At 31.5% G+C, this 23,355-nt stretch overlaps 1 protein-coding gene across 1 annotated transcript in view; it reads left to right on the forward strand.

Moving 5' to 3' along the window:
- Positions 1-20,985, forward strand: part of LOC148618856 (bifunctional apoptosis regulator-like) — a 33,126-nt gene extending 12,141 nt beyond the window's left edge. The window contains exons 4-8 of the mRNA XM_088578156.1: positions 2,722-2,875; positions 3,200-3,345; positions 4,214-4,369; positions 17,166-17,362; positions 19,265-20,985. Of these exons, the coding sequence (XP_088434282.1) occupies positions 2,722-2,875; positions 3,200-3,345; positions 4,214-4,369; positions 17,166-17,362; positions 19,265-19,451 (840 nt within the window). The 3' untranslated portion in view covers positions 19,452-20,985. The remainder of the gene's footprint in view (positions 1-2,721; positions 2,876-3,199; positions 3,346-4,213; positions 4,370-17,165; positions 17,363-19,264) is intronic.
- The last annotated feature ends 2,370 nt before the right edge of the window (positions 20,986-23,355 follow it).

Below are 23,355 nucleotides of genomic sequence, written 5' to 3' on the forward strand. Positions count from 1 at the left end.
TGAAGTGATATGATTTTGATAAGTATTTATCAAGCTGTGTCTGGGATGAAGTGGTATGATTTTGATACAGTATTTATCAAGCTGTGTCTGGGATGAAGTGGTATGATTTTGATAAGTATTTATCAAGCTGTGTCTGGGATGAAGTGGTATGATTTTGATACAGTATTTATCAAGCTGTGTCTGGGATGAAGTGGTATGATTTTGATACAGTATTTATCAAGCTGTGTCTGGTATGAAGTGGTATGATTTTGATAAGTATTTATCAAGCTGTGTCTGGGATGAAGTGATATGATTTTGATAAGTATTTATCAAGCTGTGTCTGGGATGAAGTGGTATGATTTTGATACAGTATTTATCAAGCTGTGTCTGGGATGAAGTGATATGATTTTGATAAGTATTTATCAAGCTGTGTCTGGGATGAAGTGATATGATTTTGATAAGTATTTATCAAGCTGTGTCTGGGATGAAGTGGTATGATTTTGATACAGTATTTATCAAGCTGTGTCTGGGATGAAGTGATATGATTTTGATAAGTATTTATCAAGCTGTGTCTGGGATGAAGTGGTATGATTTTGATACAGTATTTATCAAGCTGTGTCTGGGATGAAGTGGTATGATTTTGATAAGTATTTATCAAGCTGTGTCTGGGATGAAGTGGTATGATTTTGATACAGTATTTATCAAGCTGTGTCTGGGATGAAGTGATATGATTTTAGGCTTTGCCTATGGAAGATAGAGCTATTTGTACTGAAACAGCATTTGACCTTTTTGATAATGCATTGCTTTGTTGTTACACCCACAGATGTCTTAACCAACAGAAGTATGCAAGACTCCCCATAGTTTACACTTTGGCATCTGCATTATAAATTCAAACAATGTCTTCCCAATGACATGTCATTTTTATATTTGTCTCTTCTTACAGAACAATTTTGAGCCATTCAAAACATGATCTTATCATCTATTATCATTATGAAGATGATGTCATTATTATGAATATTGCTAGTGATAACTTATAAAAAAATAATAATATGTATACAACATATACAATATTTACGATTGAGGCTCATTAACCCATGTTATCAAAAATACTTTTAGATTAAATGGTTAAACTCTCAAACTTAAAATAAATGATCAGCTGGATTTGCAAAATGTACCACCAAACCTCTTTCAAAACTTTTTAACTTCTATACTCACAGCTGTTAAAGGAGGTCTCCAGTCCTACCATGACACTTGTTACTCCCTTAGTGGTATTAATTCAAAGTGGATCCTGAAAAATTGTAAAAAGATTTTCTGGAAACCCTCAATTCAAGATTGTTATCAGAATATGGTAGCATTAAAACCTATGATTTTTCAACTCTTTATACTTCTATTCCCCATACTCAGTTAAAATTACAACTCAAAAACATTATACATTGTTGTCAATCCAAAAAAGATGGTACACCTAGATACAAATTTCAGTATGTAGTTCTGATACTTGGTAAAAAATATAATTCCAAATCATCTTCCAAATATATCGAAGATGTTTTCAAAATGCAGGAATTTTTTATCAACAACATAATTGTCCAGTGTGGTAGATGTGTTTTTCCAAAAAGGGTCTGCATTTCAATGGGTACAAATTGTGCTCCTCTACTTGCTTACCTATACCTTCACTCACATGAGGCTGACTTAATAGCTGACCTGATCTAAAAAAAGAACATCATTTAGGTAGATCCTTAAATCTCAGTTTCTGCTATATAGATTATTACACATAATATCGTTAAACAATCCTAGTTTCAGCGACTTGAAACATCGCTTCTACCCCTAAAAACTTGAGATAAAGGATACTACAGACACTGTGAAGTCAGCTTCATATCTTGAACTACACTTAGAGATTGTTGGTAAAGGAAAACTATTGACCAAACTATACGACAAACTTGATGACTTTTCATTCTGTATTGTCAACATTCCTTTCATCTGTGGCATATCTCTTCAGCACCTGTTGTATAGTTTTCATATCACTACACATACGTTATGCCAGAGCTTGCCGTAACTATGCATACTTTTTGTATTGCGCCAGACTTCCTACAATTAGGCTTCTGGAACAGGGTTATGTTGCTAAAATATTGAAGTCATCACTACAGAAGTTTTATGCTCGTCATCATGAACTTGTGAATCGTTACAGTGTGTCCATTTGCACCATGAAAACTGATTTGTTTAACATATCATAGTTTTCCTTTCCTATTTCAACTACCCTGGACTAGACTGTTTGTAAGCAACTTGGCGGGAGTTTCCTGAAAAGCAGAGGACACTTACCCTCCTGGTGCACCTGGTTCATGCTCCCAGTTTTTAGTGGACTCCAAGTTGCTGATTTACTTTTGTTACTGGTACTTTGTATGTATCATTTTGGTTATTTCATGTTCTTTGTTGTGTGTGTGTGTCTGTCTGTTTTCTACGTCTGGTCTTTGTCCCCAGATTACATTCTTTTGATTTCTGCTTGAATCCTGGTTCCCTTGATTACTTCTTGCTTGTATGATTAAATAATTGTGGGAGGTAATTTACACAGACACAAAGCCCCCAATTTTAGTGCTTGCTACTCATATGGCAATGGAAAATCGATCATGGTTGTGGCCTTAAAGTTTTTAAGGGCATAATATCAGAATGTACAATACATATTTTTTAACTGGTAAAACAGTTCCAACAGCTGTTTGTTCAGTGGTTATATAATTGTATAATATTGTTTAGGTGATGTACCTAGTGTGGTATTGGAGGAATATTGATGATGGTATCCTAGTAAAGAAACCAGTAATACATTGGAGTGCTGATGATGTACAGGAATGGTTATCTACAATGCCATGGACTGAAAACTATAAAGAAAACTTCATAAATAGTTCCATTGGTAAGTGTAATGTTGAACTTGAGACTGAAGGTTAACTCAAGTACTTTCTGGTTTTCTTTTTCAAATGTCTGCTGTTACAAAATATCTATAAAATCCAACTGGATAGAACCAAAATGCAGGCTTTCTCTCGTTATAAAGGTGTAAGAATTTAAAAATTAACTTGAAAGATGCAAGTTGTATTAATTCACCTGATTTTGTTATAATTATTTTTATAACCTCTAAATGTGTTTTTTCACTTTGTGTCAAGATTAAAGAACATGATTTCTGTTACATGTATTCAATAAAAAGCATAAAAAATGACACAAATTATTTTTTCTCCACCAGATGGCAGACTACTGTTGTCTCTTGAAGAGTCACATTTGACATTTCTGAAGATTGATTTACCATTACACAAAGCAGCTCTCTTATCAGCTATACAGGGTTTGAGGGAATCTGGAATGAAAGGTCCATCTACACTTTGGGAGTTTAAGGTATGTCATCAAAGTAATAGTTCTTGATAAGTAACAACAAAATTACCAAACATTAATCTGATCCATAATTAAATCCAAATTATATCTGACAAAATAGATATTATTCCACTGGAGCAGCTGGTAAAACAATGATCCTGACTTGGTACATGGATTTCAAATGAAATGGTGAGTTAAATCTAGGTTTTACAGCACACCAATGATAATTTACAACTATTCACATTTTTTTAGAATGACAGTATTTTATCTTCTACATGAATGTATGACCTGAATGCAAATCTGGTCTTGTTTCTTAAAATAACTACATGCAGGGTATCTAGTGAACAAGTTTTATGACTTTCTAGCTTTCAAAATTTAAAGCATAGGTGTAAGGTGTATAGGAATTGTTTTTAATTTTTGACCATGACTTAGTCAAAATTCAAAAATAATCCTTATGATTTAATTTCTAATCAGTTTAAGTCAAAATTACGATTTGTCCCTTCATCAAAGCCTTATTTAGTTTGAAAGTATTTGAATTGTGGACTGTAGACCAATCCATGTTAATGACATTGCAGTTCCAACTTAGTATATATGGAAAATCACATACCAGAAATAAACAATCAAATAAAACAATATACAGGTAATCATCATACATAAGAATATTGAAAAATAGCTGTGTTTACTTTTAGTCCCTAAGGAAGGCAGTAAGGCCAAAAATTGGACCCATATTCTTTATAGTTTACGTTTTATTTGTATTTTATTTGTATGTAGTTCCTTTTTAGCTTTTAAATGTAGCTTTTGTTCACTTATTCATTATTCTTATTTACACTTAATCTTAGCCACTTTGCAACATATATTATTTTTAATCATCATACATGTATGTTATTTTCAGTCTCTTCACCCCGGCTATGCATTATTCCTGCTGTTTGGCATTAAGGACTACCCTAGACTGACATTTATGTATCTATATCTGTTTGACTACTACAATATGTTTATGCCATTTGTACACAGAACATGCTCAGAAGAAGATATTACAAGTTCTAGTATGGTGAGTTGATTGGTGTTGTGAAGCCTGCTAATTACTGTATTGACTTTCTTGTTAGGATTTTAATGTTAAAATTTTCTGATATATGTTGTATTTGCATCACTACTTTTCAGTTCCATATCTTTTTTCATGCATATGCCTCATGGTCACAGTCTACTGACTTTGTCACAGTTCCATATATGCAAACAATAAAGTATACCTGAGGAATCTGTCGACTTGGTTTGCACATGTATTGAAATTATTAAATGTCACCATCAATCTGTGTCCATGTGCGACAGGCAGACATATCTCTGTGATAGCAGATATATGAAGAGTGAAAATTTGAAATTGAGTTATTTCCCTTGGGTCTATCAAACCATAATGATGTAAAAGTACTACATCAGTTAAAGGCATCCTATTACAGTATTTAACCAATCACACTCTAGAGGTTTCATCTAGTCTCAACTCTTTTTATTCCCTGTAAGTGAAGCTTTTTTCTTACTACAATTTATCATCAAAAGTCTTATTATAGTAGACAGGTTTCTTTCAAGGAGTATTTTACTTGAACATTCTAACTCATAAATTCTCAGTGTCATGTTATAGAACAACTATAAGTCTGTAACATTTTATCAGTATTAGTTTAGGTCAACAGACAAAAATATTATCTAGTACTATGCCTCAGCTCTAAATAAAAAGGATATTCTCCTCAGCTCTTCTAAAAAAATTGTTTTACTTCAACAAACATTACTGCTGTTGTTTTGTTTGTTTACATTGAAATCCCCACCTTTTGCCTTTTGAAGTAGAGAACAGATAAAGTGACATTACTGTCTGTCTGCCTGTAACACCTTTCTGAAAACTTAAGAATTAACATTCTAAATAGTAATTGAAGTTGGCACATAATTAGGCTATATTTAAAACATGTGTTTTTAAAACACTATTGATTTTCAAGGTCATAGGTCAAAAGTTGATTTTTTCATCTTCTTGCCTAATTTGAGTACAAGGTTTTACAGACAGATAGACTGTAATGTAATATTATTTTCATGGTTTTCATGAATTTGGTGAATCACAAATTTTTTTCAGCCATTATTTTGAAAACTATACAGACAAAAAAAACTTGCAATTGATGAAATGATCTTTATGAAAGGGCCTACAAAAGTCTCCCTGGTCAAAATTGTCTGACAATGCCTTGTTAGAGTTATTGCCCTTGAAAGGCAAAATATTATGTTTTTGAAGTTTTCAGCCAATATCAAGAGAACTATTATAGATAAAAAAACTTTCAGTTGATGAAATGGTCTTTTGTGATAAGGCCTACAAGTCTTTTTTGGTTAAAGTTGTTGGATGACCCCTTGAGTTATTGTCCTTGAAAAGAAAAATAATGGCAATTTTGGAAAATATCTTTGAAACTGTGATAGATAAAAAATAACTTTTATTTGATAAAATAATTCTTATGCTAAGGCCTACTAAAGTCTATTGGGTCATCAGAGTTTTAGGATGACTCCTTGTTTTGTCGCTTTTTGCTATTTATAATATTATTACTTTAAATAAATTTTCTCCTCAGAAACTACTGGACAGAATGTTATGAAAATTTATATGATTGTTCCTTTAATTATGATCTTTAGGAATTTTTATCAAAGAAAAAACATGGCTGCTTTTACAAAAAAAGAATGTTGCTGGTCGAGACAAGTGAGTGATTCAGGCTCTTTTGAGCCTCTTGTTTTTATTGCACCCTTTAGTTGGATAGCAGGAATATCTTTAGTATGTATTAAAGATGTGTAAAACGCAGAACTCATCAACCAGCATCTGAAATAACAATAAGCTAAGATTATCACCAAATAATTAACCTTTAGTCAATTCTAATTCTTATTAGCTTAAACAGGCGTGAAATTATGTAATTGTTATGATTAAATGTTTGTGAAGTTATTATATAATTCTTGGTGATGATTCAAAAATATTGTGCTATTTATCTGAAATCAACTCCAAACTGTTCTTCACATTGATTATATGTTAAGGAATTTTAGTGAAGTGGCATGAAATTTTTTCTTTGCACTCAAACTAATTTGCGTCAGACATGAAATGAAATAAGAGCATTATAACTCCACTGAATACAAGTGTGCTTCATTTAGAACTGCTAAACTTCCATCAAAACTCTGTTTTGAGTGTTAAAAATGTCAGTGGCTGCCAGTGTAGTTGTTCATTAAATCCAACAGATTATAAACAATATTGATCATTAGTTTTAAGGGCTTAACTGATTTCCATCCAGTGCTTCACCCTAATACAGGACATTTCTTTTCTTCTCAATCAAATGGGATTTGGCTGATCTGAATTTTAATTCCACTCTAGAATTGATTTAAATTATATTTTTCTTAAGAAGTTAGATATTTTAAGAAGTTTGTAAGATACCCAAATGGGAATAGAACAGTCTTAAAAATTTTACTGATTAGTAAAAGCCCAGGCACTACTCACAGAATAGCTTAACTTACAAATTAGGAGAACCACAAAGGTGTTTAAGCATTGTCCTTCATAGATTTTTTGTCTTGCCTGAAGTCTGACTTTGTAAATGTATAGATACATGTATTGAGATTGGTATATATAGCTACATGTTATGAGATTGGGTTGTACAGCTACATGTATTGAGATTGGGTTGTACAGCTACATGTATTGAGATTGGGATGTTAGCTACATGTATTGAGATTGGGATGTACAGCCACATGTATTGAGATTGGGTTGTACAGTACATTTATTGAGATTAGGTTGTATAGCTACATGTATTGAGATGGGGTTGTACAGGTACATGTATTGAGATTGGATTGTACAGCTACATGTTTTGAGATTGGATTGTCCAGCTACATGTATTGAGATTGGTTGTACAGTACATGGATTGATCATGCAACAAAAATTGCAATCGGTCAAACCAATCCATGTAATTGGTGATTGCATCACGTGACCACAGAGAGGTCAATGTATTTTATTGTTTTTGTTGTTTTCTTTGTCAATTTTAAACATATTTATATAATGTAATATATTTAAACATAAATTTATACTTTTATTTTACATTTCTTTTGTTGAAAACAGATCTTTCATCATTTTACATAACAAAACTTTGATCAGATTGGTCATCAATACAGTTACACGTATTGAGAGTGGGTTATCATGTTTGAAGTACATTTCACTTTTAATTCTTCAGAGTTGGATGGTATGTTTTTTTAGTTAATGAAGTATAATGTCAAAATGGATATCTACATCTCTATAAACAAACTAAAAACCTAACAAAGATGAGGAAAATGAACTGAAAAAGGAAATTGAAGAAGGTCTGTTGCTGAAATTTTTCTAAAGTTTGAAAAAAACAAATGCCACACAAATTTAAAAAAAACAATAATATTTATTTATCGTTTTCTGATAATAATAAATGTCTGTGCTTTTGGTGGAAGAACTGATTTAAGTGCATAGATTTTTATAAAAAAAAATTGCTTTCATGCTTTCATAATTTTCTTATGCAATATAATTGAATTAAAAAATATATATATATTGACAGTTTTGAAAATTTGAGTTGATATGATGCTATTGCAGTGTATATACCTGCAATAGCTTAAGTGTTAGAAGGTTGTGATTGATTTTGGGGATTGTGGTCCCAGCTTTAAACAGAAAGAGCAGAGGAAGCAAAACATGCATCAGTCTTAAATATGGAAAAAAATTGGATCACATGGGTAAAATATGAAAGTGAATATTTTTATCTTCCTGCTTCTAAAAATAACTGAAGGGGATGGGCATTAATTTACCACTGTACATTTGTTGGCTCATCCATCTTTTTGTCCAGATACAAATGTAGAGGTTTATGACTTGTTCAGTATTTGAGCTACAGCTTTTAGATTTGAGGGCTGTTTAAACACATTATGTAGATATGCAGGGCCAAAGAATTTTGAATTTTACCTAATATCTCTTAAATTAGAGATAGTTGAACTCAGCCAATTCAATATGGGATACATGGTTCTTTCCCTGATTTTATACAAAAAAATGGGAGCAACAAACAGACATTTACCTGATGTACATGTCATAACTTGAGTATAAGTGAATGAATCTCAATGAAATTTTACCACAAGGTGTCATACCTCCGAAGGAAGGCTTGGAATGACTTTGGGCATTGTGCTTATAGAGAGGTCCAGAAAGGGGCCACTTTGATTTTGGTAAGATCCTGTGTCGAATATTTAAACCCAATGAAATTCAAAGCTGTATCAATCTTGAATGGTGTGTGCATAATTACCCCAACTGTTCAGGGTTTGACTTCTGCAGTTTTATCAAGCTGTGGCCTGCTAAGCAGTTTATTTAGTTTCACCTTTGTAGATATATGGAGATTGCATTTGCCTGGTCATAGTACAAATTTTTTTAAAACATTCTTTAAGTTTGAGATCACATTTTAAATATTCCATATCTTATAGGGTACATCGTAAGGTAATTTTTCCAGCTATCTTCTACCATATTTTTTTAGCTACATCATTGGAATGGTTTGTTATGCAATTAATTGAAAATCAATAGCAGATATATAAAATCAGGCAAGCTGAAATTTGTTAAAAATGACAAAATACTTACAAACTCTGAATTATGTTATACAATTGGTTGAAGTAGCTGTATGATTTTTCTTGGCTTTTTAACTTGTATTCTTGGTTCATAAGTATGATTTTCAGCCATCTATATAGAAGTGATACAACAGTGACCAAACATTGTGATGGAAGGTGGGGATGTAAAATGTAAATCTACTGTAAATGTTAATAGTCCTTCTGGACACAAGATGATACAATCCAATGAATTTTTATTCTGCCTTATGGTAGCAAACAATTACGTTAAATCCTTTTTGGTCAAACATTATAGACTGTTCGTGCTATTTCTAGTCTTCAGGGGAAAATTGTGAATTTAATACTGCTATTATCTGACAAAATATATTACTCCTGGAGTATTCATACATCAAAAACCATTAACGAATTAACTGTAGAAATTAACTCTGCCATCATGATGTCTAATTTGTTAATGTTATAGCGTAGAAGTGCCAAGACGATACCATAGTAAAAGTTTACTAATGCCTTGAATCTCTATCTCCTTAATTGAATTATGGTAATAGACACAATGTTTCTTTTTTTTAATTCAGTTTTTTTTTATGTTTGTACTTTTTATGTAACATTCTAGTGAGGTTTTAAATGGATTTTGTTTTCTATCACACCCTCTAGAAAGATAAAAAAAAAGTGGAAAAAATTTGACCTATCAAGTTAGTATTTTGGTTTCCAGACCTCTTAGGGAATTCAATTGTTTATTTCAGTTCATAAGAAATTTTAGTTGATTTACATTCTAATACTTTTGTTTCAAGTATTACTTTATACATGTGTATTATATAGATTTGGATAACTTAAACATATTTCCAGTGAAATTCTATTTAAAAAGTATTTTTTCACTGACTCACTTGGATGCTGGAAAACATCAATACTTCTCTAATATGTGCACTTGGCCAATAGTTACCAACCAGTGAGGTTTCATTGCATATGTACACTTGGCAACGAGTTACCAACTTATGAGCTTTCATTGCATATATACACTTGGCCATTAGTTACTATCCAGTGAGGTTTTATAGGATATGTAAACTTAGCCATAATTTACCAACTTGTGGGTTGTCATTGGATATGTCTTCTTAGCCCTTAGTTACCAACTAACTCATGACCTTCCATTGGATATGTACACTTGGCCATTTTATTATCAACCAATGAAGTTTCATTGCATATATCAGTTTTCAAGTTTGGTCTTTTACAATTTACTGATATAAACATTAGCATTAAGAGTTATGGTAGACAAACTATATTTCAACATTATTTTGCCATTGATAATCAATTTCTTTAAAGAAATTGTTATCCTGATTAAATGCATTATTGTGTGACTCACACACAGATAGTTGTTGATGACTCTGGAAAGGCTATTTGATAATATCAGTTTAAGGAACAAAATCTGCAAGACTCCTGGTAATTTACATGAAAACAACCCATTCATAACTTTTCAATGGATCTTACTGTCTAAATATTAAGTTAATACTTTCTGAGAGTAGGTCTCTGAAGTTGCTTTGTGAAATTGTCTGTATTACAATTAGTTCATTGTTTAGATGTTGGAATTTCTATTTTCAAATTTTTTTTCTGTGATTATATTTGATGGAACAAAATGGGTTAGAGTATAATAGAGAGCAAAATACGTTCTGGTGTGTTTTACCCATTATTGCCAAGATTATCTATGGCATATATTGAATAAACTCTGTTGTAATTTTCAATTTATACATCTGATACAACAATTTTATTGCAGAGCAATGAAAATTTACAGTCACTATGGAAAAATAAAATTGCCTTTGGTTTTTTTCTGTGGAATGAAATTGTCAACTCTAAATATACCAATAAATTGAGTTTGTTGTGACATCATTTATCTGTTTATTAATTGTTTAATATTTGATATCAATGATAACTTCATAGTTTCTGTTAAGGTTCTATTTTTGGGTCATGCTGACCTTAAAGTCTAAATCTAAACTAAATGAGATATACTGTCTTCTACTGATTCATAATTCAGCTGACAGTCATGAGAGGGGTGGATGCCAGAATTTATAAGGGAATCCATCCATATGTCTATAAAAGGGGAGTTTTTTGCCACCATCTGCTCATGCTTCAGCCAATTCTGATTTTGTTCAGTTTGTGCAAATTTTGGGATGCCTGGAACCTTTTCCCCAGAATTTACTACTGATGTTCACAGTATATCAATACATTGATTTACACTCAATGTTACAAATGTAACCTAAGTTTTTAGGTATTCACCTTGACTTATGATACATCTTTGTATGGATGAATTAGCTTTAAATGTTGACAAAAATATTCTATCAAAGAAGGGAAGAGATTGTTATCCATTTCACATTGATATTCTATAAAATTGTAAAATAGATACCAACACACTTAAATCAGTAAAATAATAATATGAACTAATATTGCACTGAGAAGAACTTATTTCAATAAATAAGATATTAATGTGTCAAATTCAGGGATTAAATGAGTTTTTCTGTGTGTTTATGATAGGATATAGTGTATTCAACTCTGAATTAGTAGTTTCTGTGACACTTTGTTGATTACACATCCAATATTGTAAATATATTTATTTCATGGATTCTGTGAAATGAGTAATGTAAGCAATTTATGTTTCATGGTATATGTATATAAAATGATTACCAGGCTATTTTTATACCTTATTATTTTTAAAGAAAATATCTACAAGTCACAAAAAACTGCAAATACAGTAAAGCATTTACTGACATTTCCTAAATTATGAATGTACCAGTAATGGTTGATATTATGTTTAAGGTGTAGTCTTGATTTTACAAGTTCATGTATTCTCTCTTCCTGAAAAATGATTATGGACCATCATGAGTTCAACAATTTTGTTATCACGTTTATTTCCTTAGATTTTAATCTTACCTGAATTTGGTTCCTTGGCATTGTGATACCCATAACTGTACTATAAGTTATCAGCTATGCCTGTGTGATAAGGTCACCCTTTGAAATAAGATAAAAATGAGACCTGTAAAAAGAGGTGAACTTTATTTTATAAAATAAAGTTGAAATTACAAAGAAATTACCTAATGAATCAGGACAACCTCATAAGACAGGTTTTACATTGGATGAGGTGATCTCTGGATACATAAAACAGGGACGATCTACATATAAACTCTGTAGAGAACAAAATAAAATATGATCAAATAAATTTGCTTAAAGGGAACAGGATTTTCACACCCTGATGGCACAGCCCTTTATTTATAATTAAATTCTTGCCTGAAACTGCTGGAAGGTAATCATTCAAAATAAACCCTTAACTGTTCAAGCTGTCCAAAAATAGCATGCTCCCTTTGAAACTGCTGGCTATACAAGTAGAATCTATTCATCATATATAAGTTAAACCAGAATTATTAGATCAGGAGTGATGGATTGTCTTAACAGATAGAGTATAGATATTGCATGTAATCAGGAGATAATTATCTCAACCATGTTATAAATTGTCCATGTGATTAAATTGGCAAATTACGTTCTAGAATGCATCAATATATTACTTCTGAGATGAAGCTGGAAAGGATTAAATCCTTGTAAAATTGAGTAAAAAGTCCATTTAAAGCTTTGAGTATTTTTATTTTGGAAATTTTAGCAACAGATGTGTTTAATTCAGTGTAGAGCTTGTACTTTAAGGCCTTTATATTCCATGATGAACAAACTGTTAGCATGTGAACTTTTTGTAGAAAGAGCTCTTAAGCTTAGAGTACAGCTATGTATGTACAGTATTTGAGTTTTTTATGGAGCTGTCTGTGAGTCATTTAAGCTCCATGTTAATCTTATTCTGCTCTGTGAGGCCCTCAAATTTGTAAAACTTTTTTGCTAGTAAATTGAGTTTCTTGCAATCTTAATTCTGTAGGGATAGCTTTTTAGTTTGATGTAGAGCTGGTTCAGTAAGGAATTCAAGTTCTCTCTACTCTTAAAAGTGAGACATTGAAGCTACTGGACCTTATTCTGCAAATAGTTTAAGTTCCATGTTGGTTTAGTAGTGTAAGGTACAGATGCTTACAGAGCTAGTATGTTCTGTATGTACTCTAGCTGCTTCCAAAGCTAGTGTATGGTACTGAAGCTGCTTCCACAGCTGGTGATGTTCTGTTTAGTGCTCAGGCTGCTTCCAGAGATCAGGATTATCTATTTAGTACTGAAGCTGCTTCCAGAGCTAGTGATTTGTCACTATTTGTGCTTAATGTAGCTAAAGGTTTAAACAGGATAAAGTATAATTCTGGCAGGAGTAATAAAGATATGTTTTAAATAACCTAGTTTTGCTTTACTATAATAATAATAATAATGTAATTGAGGTTTCTAAGGTGTGTCAATCTTGTTTATTTGGTAATGTTAGAGACATCATATTTGTGGGTCATATAAAAGAGTAATCAAAACAAGGTACTGTATTAAGTTTGAACTGTTTGGATTTAAGAAAATTAGCAACAAAAAAATTATTTATAAAACTTTCTTTTACTAAGGGGGTTAGCCATGCTGCCATGACTAAGGGGGTTAGTTAGTTTTCCTTTCCTTTTGCTATCCAACTAACATTACTCTTCATCCAAGCTGGCATGACTAACCCTCTTACTATGGGTTAATTTTACAAGTTATTTTTTTTTGTCATTTCCTTAATTCCAAAGTACATAACAATGTAATTCCAAACTCAAATGATACTTTGTTTCAAGGAAACAAAGGTTTGAACAAAAATCAAAAGAATATGACTAGACAGGATTAAAAGACACACATAACAAAGAACATAACATAACCAAAATAACAGGATGTTGAACATTTGGTCAACTGTTTCCTGAACAACCCCACTCTATCAATCACCAAAATAAATATCTATTGTAACTACCACTCCATGATTACCTGTTGTTTGAATGTTCATAAGTCTTATTGTCAATATCATTTTCCATCCAGGGAAGATTTTGACATATTAATAATGAATAGATGGAGACAAGTTAAAAACCAATCAGAGTTTGATCTCCCTCCAGACATAGCTAATGCTATTTCAATTTTATGGATGTTGGAGACTGTCTATCTTTAATAAAGCCTGAACCTGGTGGAAACAATTAGCTCTTAATAGCTGTGTACTGCTGGTAGAAGTATAGACATGCTCTATGAATTACAAAAGAAAGGAGAGTGTTTATGATATTTGAAGTTATGGAATTTTCATCATTGCGTAATTTGAACTTGATTGTGCACTTGAATGAATTCAATTTGCAGATTAAAGTTCACAATTAAAGTGTTTATACATGTTTATCATAAGAATTTCTTGTAATTGAATACTATTTTATGCTTCCATGCCATACTAAATGCATAAGATAGCTTGTTTTGACATGATTGCATCCTCATATAGTTGCATCATGAACAGGTCATAAAATATTTGTTGCACTGCTGATGAATTGTATGCTTGCTTTCACGTGTGACTTGAATTATGGATAAACTGCTTTAGTTACTGCATTACTGTAGGAACTAATGGACTTCAGTCAGTTTGTTGGATTCTAAAGTTTGACAGCTGAAAAAACTCATTTTAGTCAAATGAGTAGGAATTGTTTTAACGCTAGCTCTAATGAGTGAAAGTTGCTACATGTACTTGATGCCAATCCTACCTTCCCATGTACATGTTGTTGGTAAAATGATTACAGAGAAATGTGTTTTTATTTGATGTAATGTTCAATATCAATAATGTAATGTATTCCAATACAGCTACCACAATGTAGCTCTGTCATATATTTTTCTCTTTTCTTTTTCATGATACATTTGTACATAATTGTCCATTTTTTCATCACCATTACCCGGGCCACTAGAAATAAGATATCACATATTTATTTACCCATTAATACCACTCCTGTTTTCAATTGATGATAAAATGTTTATTTACATTTATTGTGAAAGACCTTTGAGATTTTATGATGATATTAATTGTGTGTTTTTAATGAATACATTCAAGAAGGCCAACATATTTTTTCATCGTGGTTTTGAGAATGGTTCTGTGTTGAAAGTCAGTTTTGCAGCTGATATCTTTATTTTATTTAATTTTGATAGTATGCACCTCTGATGTTTGTACTTCAAAGCTATTGAATATTCTTATTAAATGGGATTACCCAACTATTTACATATTTATTCCGCAATCAAAGCATGAAATAGCTGTTCAGAAACTAAGTGCAAAGTGTTCCTAAGCCTTGATAATTAGTTTAATTTCTTAGCTATAAGTACATTATTAGATACAAAATAAATATGATAGACATTTCTGAGTGTAGCTGGACTGTAGTAAACTCCTCAACCTCTTAATCATTGTAGGTAGAGTATGGTTCCCTCCTGGGATGGTGTATTGATACAGCTTATTCTGTAGTCAGGTGTTAAACAAGAGGTCTTAGGGTCAGCTATGTAATGGTTTAATCAATAGCAACCTAATAAGTCTCTGACGCTGATAATGCATTTCTTTTGTAGAGGGTTATTAAGTAAAAATTTGACAAAATATGTTTGCTTCACAAATTTATCAGATGTTGAATCATGGTAATATACATAATGGTGTTGTCGGGAAGTTTGCTGGAATACAATGTAGATTATTTTTTAGACTTAATGCACTCCCTCTGAGTATTTCATTCATAAACAGGTCTGCTTCATCATTTAAAGGGGTGATGATGTTCCTCTGGTGGGGCGATAATCAAGGTTAACTTATTCATTCAAGGTTAAGTCATACCCTAACACTGATAACGTGTATACGTGTTAATCGTCACAAGGGACATTCTTTTCATGGTGGAATTGGTGCAGAGTATTTAAGGCTGATATGTAAAAATACTGAAATCTGTACATTAATGTAATGATGTCTGAAAATATGGATTTAAATGGATGCAAAATGATACTTGGTTAATAACTTTGGATGATAAATGCTTTTTTGTTATTGGTAATAGTAGAAATCTTGGTTTGTGTTATGATATTTGAAATTTATGTCCAAAATATTGATTTTAAACTTGTTTTGTAGGAATTGATAAGGCATTCTAACAAATTCTGCACTAAATTAGACATCAAATTTGATGGCAATAGCGGTCAAATTGTTATATCTTTCAAAACAGTATAATCTCTGTTATGCAACAAATTGTCTAATTTAGTTTATGATTGAAACAAAGCAACTTATTTTGTAAAAGTGCAATTTCAATATAAAACAAATAGTTTTGACATCAAAATATACCTCACTGGCTTTCAGATTTAGAGTCCTTATTCCACTGTGTAATAATTTTTCTTGTCAATGAGTCAATGAGCTTACTGGCTTTCAGATTTAGAGTCCTTATTCCATTGTGTAATGATTTTTTCTTGTCAATGAGTCAGTGAGCTTACTTGCTTTCAGATTTAGAGTCCTTATTCCATTGTGTAATGATTTTTTCTTGTCAATGAGTCAGTGAGCTGACTGGCTTTCAGATTTAGAGTCCTTATTTTTCGTGTAATGATTTTTTCTTGTCAATGAGTCAGTGAGCTGACTGGCTTTCAGATTTAGAGTCCTTATTTTTCGTGTAATGATTTTTTCTTGTCAAGGAGTAAGTGAGCAGATCTGTAAATCATGCATAATCTTTAAATATTTAAATTAGCGTTTTTATGGACTTTCAACCTCTTAATTTACAATTGGATGCTTCATGCATATTTTTATTGTATGGACTATAAACTCTAAAAATTGCTTTTATACCCTCAGTCAGTGAGTGGGATCACCTTGTCTGTCTGTCCTTAATTCTGTTCATCCATCTGAATTTTCATCATAATTATCTCGGCACCCAGTTGATGGTTTTATTTCAAATTTAGTATGTGGCTTAATATAAGATAGGGCATATGTTGTAATTGATTGTTTTTGCACTCCAATATCAACTTCCTGTTTCTTTGGACTTTGCCATTTTTCACTATATAGAATGATAGAGAAATTTTTCATCACAAAAATATCACCTCCCAATGGAAGGATTGTTTTTAAATTTGGTTTGTGGCTTTATATAGATTGTGAAGTAAGCAGTTTTGATAACTCTGTACAAGTTGGGGTATGCATGTTTAAATTCATGTTATTGGTTTTAAATATGTCAGTAAAACATGTTACATTTCGCTTTAAGAATGTATAGATAGTTATGTAATACATGTATAATAATTTTTTTGGTTTATGAATTATAATTTTCTCCTATAGATATATAGAACCAGAACAATAACAAGTATTTGTACATTCAACACTTTTCGTGCTGTTTTTTTTTTTTCAGTTTGAATCTTTGACATCTGATGATATGATTGAGTTTTTCACCAAGATGACTTTTTTGCCCTATCTACTAGTTGCCCAGTTTGCGTGGGAGTTCATTAATATACACTACTGGACATCTAGATTTATATTGGCAGAATGCTTAGCTCTTACTATTCTAGAGGCAACTAGAGTTAGATGGTTGATCTCGGGAGGATGGAGGTTAGTACCAGTATTTAGATGTCATACTTGGATTGGAAAAAAATTGAGTCTTTGAACATATGTACTCAGAGACTGTAACTACCGTCTTTATTATTGAAATAAAAATTTACACTGCCTCTTGAAATTTTTGCCATTTTTTTTTGGGAGGGAGGGAGTAGAATTTCAAGAAAAATACCACTTGGAATTTTTCAATTTGTGGGACAAATGTTGAAATTGTTCACTAAACAAAGTTTCCTTGACAGAGTTGTACCTTTAATATTAAGATGATAGAAGATCTTCACCAGAGTTATACCTTTAATATTAAGATGATAGGAGATCTTCGTTTTACATTGATTATATGATTCAACAAGAAATCAAAATGTGAGGTGACCAAGTGTTTATCTTATGCCTTAGTGAGATGGAATTTTGTATATATGTAAATCAAAGTACTCATGTACTGAATCAATTTGTATTGATCATGTGAATTTTTACACCTAAAATAATCGTCAAATATAGGATAAATGGCAAATACAGGGATCGAATTCAAACGTGACACAAGCCTATTGTTATAATGGTTAATATTGATCTCTTTGTTTTAATTTTAATTTCACCTTTCTGATTATGAAGGGCATTTAAAAACTACACACACACATCAAAATTCATAATGCATCGTAGCAGTGCGCCAGTTTGCATAATTTTCAAGTTCGATATCTGTTTCCATGGAACACCTAGAGGAATAAACACAAAAGTCTCTGACATAGTGCTACAAACTACTATTTGGCCATTCCCAGTTTTTAAATTTTCAGGTTGATATTCAATTTATCTGCCCCTCACCTTTGATTTTCAGCTCAGATATTATTCATGGGTTAGGTATGTACTTTCGGTATTTTTACAATTCAGGTTATTCTAGAATTATTATAAATCGCTGTATGTATAGTTCTGTTTTGCTGATGTCCTTTTGATACTTAGTTTTCATCATTTTACAATAAATGGCCTTTTTCAATTCATATATTGTGTTGTGTCTTTTTATGAAAATCAAATGAAGCAGAAGTTATTCAAGGAGGGAAGGTGACAAAAATTCAATTTATCAACCTCCAGGTCAGAACTGTCTGTTAAATCATTCAAAATTAAGCCACAATCATTGAAATAAATCATATTCTGAAATACATGTTCCTGTAAACTAGTACTAATAAACTGTACTAGAACAGTTTTTATGTTCTAAAAATAAATAGGCAACTTGAATATATTGACACTGAGCGACTGGTTTATTCAGGTAAATGCATAGAAATAAACAGGTACTGATAATTAAGAGGATAGAGGTTAACTATTTTTAATTGGATCATGGTTAATACAAACCGAAGTAATCAGCATATTTAGTTTGCAGATAAAGTTGTTTATTGGGTTATTTATTGGCGTAAATAACATAGAATTAAATTTTGTATATTAGAAATACCTATAATGTGGACCTAACTACCTGCATTTGAACTTTAGTGGGGTATGCCAATGGGACTATTTACCTGTGGTAGTGTACAATAACTGCAGATGCTAACAGGCTTTACAAATCTAAATGCTCTGGCAACTGCTATATCAATTCTGATCTTCAATCTAAATTGATAAAAATCAGATTGACATATCAAATATTGTAACATTATGCCACAATTATTTTAAATTATTGTTTTTGAGAACCCATGTGGCCTAATAACGCGAGTTGATGGAAGGATAATTAGTAATGAAACATTTAATCTATAAATATTTTGATTTAGGTATTTGATGTGTAACATCATTACAGGTACATTAAAATTCTTTTACAAAACAACAGATAGTTATGGTCTGCATCTTTGATAATTCTAACAGACACACTATCATCATATTTTTAAGTTTGAGTGATTGTAGAATAATGCAATATTTAAATTATATTTTCAGAGATTTTGGTGTAATGGCGAAGTCCCATGGTAAAGGAATTTTAGGAACTATTGTGTGTATTATAGTATGGCCAATAGTTCCTAACTTTATCTGTGATATCTTCTTTTATTTAACATTATATTGCTCACCTTACCTGGACCTGGAAAAAGTCTATAAAATATTTAAAACTGGAGACTTTGCTGTCTGAGATTGTTGTAACATTGATTGAGATTATTAATTTATGAATTTGAAGTCATGTCTTGTTTCTGGGAAATGTTTATATAGATCATATGTTATCAGCTGCTTCATTTATTCTAAAATCCTTGAAACCTGGAATCTACTACTACTGCTGTTATAGTACTGTCCATTATGTATGTTAAGCTCATTTGGCCCAAAATGGTGAGCTATTGTCATCACTTGGTGTCTGTCATAGTCATCTATAATATTTTCTTAAAACATCATATCGCCCCGTGCAGGTCAGGGTGTTAAAAGAATAGGCCTGCAGCAGCGCTAAGCTTGTCGTAAAAGGCGACTAAATAGTGCTCAGAACCCTAGCCGGGGGCTAGGCGCTCTGCCCACAGAGCAACTGGGATGTGTGCCCCAGGTGGTGGAATGGGGTACCCCTGGCATGTTACATGCTGGGGTTGTCAGGCTATAATACGGAAAACCTGACCGCAAACCATAGTGGTGCACCGTGTTGGGAAAGATGCCACGTTCCTTGCACGTTAAAGAACCCTGCTGTGGTATTCGATAGGAGTAGGAACCTTTGCGCTCCGCCACAGGAGGCTAAATTGCCCGACCTTACCCATCCCCCCCTTTTTCCAGGGGCAATCAAAATTTGTCGACCCTATTGTCCTTGTGTCCCATCCTTTTTTTTTTCATTTCATGTTCATTTTATCATCCATTTCATGTTCATCGTCTGAATATAGCTGAAATATTGCTGCTCGGACGTTAAACCCCAACAAACAAACAAACATAAAACATCATCTCTGTTTTTAATGAAAGTTGGCATAAATATTCCTTAAGGTATCTTGAAATAATAAAATGTTTTGATTTTTGATCTGTTAAAAATGTGACTGTCATCTCAATTTATAGAACATAGTGGTAAAGCTCTTATTTCTAGGTATATCTCAAAAGCATGAGAGATAGAGAAAATTGCAATGACCCAAATTATGTTGCTTTAATCGCTTTACAAAAAGTCTCCAAAAGAAGTTGACTTTTTATTTGTGTTATTGGCATTGAAAGGCCATAAGAACTATAATAGATATTAGTAAAAAAACTTTCAACTGATGAAATGGTCCTTATGATAAGGCCTACATTAATCTCCATGTATGGAAGAGTAATCAAGGGAACTAAGGTTATAGCGGTAATCAAAAGAATGTAATCCAGGGACAAAGACCAGACATGGAGAACAGACATACACAACAAAGAACATAGAGTAACTAAAATTCATACATACAAAGTAACAAAAGCAAATGCAAAAAAGTTGTTTGACAAATCTTTCTTTGAGTTATTGCCCATGATAGGCAAAAAATGAACCAGGTGAGTGAGTCAGGCTCTTGGGATGCTGTAGTTATAAACCAGATATATTTTTAAGTGAATTGAGGAGCTATACATGTAATACCAAAAAGTAGTATCAATAACCTTATAATATACTGTATGGAATGCAAATAATTACAGATATGGTAGCAAAGTATCTTATTGGAGTATTTTTTTATAATAAAAAGTTGTTATATATCCTACACTGAGGTGATTGCTTGCATGGCCATTCTTGACAGGATAAACTTCTATATTCCTATCAAATTTGTTAAAACTTAGCCCAGATAACAATTTATCTCATGAATCCAAAATATTTTACCACAGAGATATAGATAAGACTTTTTGTATTTCCAGTAAATAACTTAGATAAATATAAATATTTGAATAAATCTTGTCCTTCTTTACTGTGGATCGACTGCGACGCATCAAAAAATGTTTTAGACAGAAATCAAAATCAAAGGTTGTCAGTCTTCAAACTTCTCAACTATTTCATACCATATTCATCATTATATTTGTCCAACATTTACATACCATTTATATGTTGTGAAGTTTTCACCATTGATAGATCAAGTAAGTAAATGTTCGTAATGATATTTGATATTTAAATATTTTTTCAGTATCCTTACTTGCTTGATACTTTAATGATCAGTTCAATTTAGTAAACATTATCATGAATTGTTACAAACAATTTTAAGTCCTACTGACTGGAAATTCACTAATTTAAAAATTCACCCATTTTCAAGGTCTTGTATAGACCTTTATGTTTTAACTGCAGTGTAGTGCTTTTATATGCCCAATATATACTTCATTGAGGAGTTAATTTGTTCTATACCTTGCAGAAGTATTATGTCACACATTGACTTTGTCCATGGTTACGATTGTAATCTTGGTGATTATTTCTGTCTTGTCTTCAAAGTTAATGTTGTGTTCAGTTTGTATTTTTTTATCTGTTTCACCACTTTTAGACCTGTTTACCTGCTTTGACAAACCATGAAACCATATCACTATTATCATTATTATTATTACATTTTACACATTCATATATCATCATAAAAGTAAATAACACTTAAAAATATATTAAGTACAGATCAATGTATATGTATATAATTAAACATGTTAAATATAAAGATTAGGGATTAATCAATATACAAGGTGAAAAAAAAGGATATTGAAGTTTTAAATATTCTCATATACAAGTACAAACACATAAAGAAATAGCTGATTAATTGAGCCCTTGATAAAATAGTTTATAAATAAAACAAACTTGATGCATTAAACTTGATTTCTTAATCATGACACAGGATCATGAAAATGGAATATTTGCAATAAATCTTAAAAAATAAAATCTTCATAATTATGAAAAAGATTCACAATAATACATGTACATAAAAAGATTCACAATAATACATGTACATAAAAAGATTCACAATAATACATGTACATAAAAATAAACCAAATCAAACACTAGATATTTTTTAAAAATAACAAAAAAAATAGTAACAAGAATCTAAACAGTCAATAAATGGAAAGTAAAACAGTTAACAATATGGATGTACAAGTCTAAAAAGACGAGTTTTGACATTATTAAAACATAAAAGTGATGGTTCATTTCTCAGTTTACTAGGTAAAGTATTCTAGAGTTAACCTAGTGAATTAACACCATATATATTTGTCTATAATGCATGTAATTCTGCAGTTGGCTTGGTCAGTTTTGTTGTAATTAGTGTTACCAAAGTATTAGATTAAATTATGGGGCCAACTAGGAAATGTTTGGAGACAACTGAGTGTATTGTATATTGTATATAACAATTTTGTTTTTCATTGAATTGTTATGAGTGTTTTGATCTTCTTTGTTTTGTCTTTTGTAAGTAGTTTTTAACAAGAAATTAAAGAATTGATTAACAAAGTATTGTTTGGTGTTGGTAGTGACAATGAATGATGAAATTAAACAGATTTTTCTTGGATATATGGACAATTTTTTTAATATTTAGTTAGATCTGAATGAATGTCACAGATAATAATAGATTTATTTCATGCTTCAATAACCATGTAATTTGTATTTAGCCATTACTTCATGATGCTGATGATCTTATGGCAATACATGGACCACCAAAGGGTAGCTGATATATATGTAGTTTACTTTGGGGTATTAATGTTGAAGAAGTGAGTAAATCACTTTTCTTAGCGTCTTGTGATGTCCTTTATTTTAAAGTGAGGTTATCAGTATAATATTATATGGAATGGCTGATATATCTTATGAAAGTAAACTAATAAAATCTTTAAGTAAAACATTTTATATACATAATTTTTTATATAACAAAGGAATGTGGTAGTTGATGCTGCTGATGTTTCATCCTTTATTACCAGGCCATAGCTGATACAGAATCTTGATTGTTTTATCCCTACATTCATTCCTAGCTCAAATCTGATTGCTAGGAATAAACTGGGTGGAAAAATGTAAGGAAATGGATGAAAATTATTGTTTTAAGACTTTAGCCAATCTGTCAGAGAAATTATTGGTGAAGTATTCATACATTTAGAACCTAATTCACTTGTTGTTGCTCATTTGTACA

Source organism: Perna viridis, chromosome 4 (genome assembly GCF_037379345.1).
Source record: "Perna viridis isolate PV_CMFRI_1.1 ecotype Kerala chromosome 4, ASM3737934v1, whole genome shotgun sequence".
NCBI lineage: Eukaryota > Metazoa > Mollusca > Bivalvia > Mytilida > Mytilidae > Perna > Perna viridis.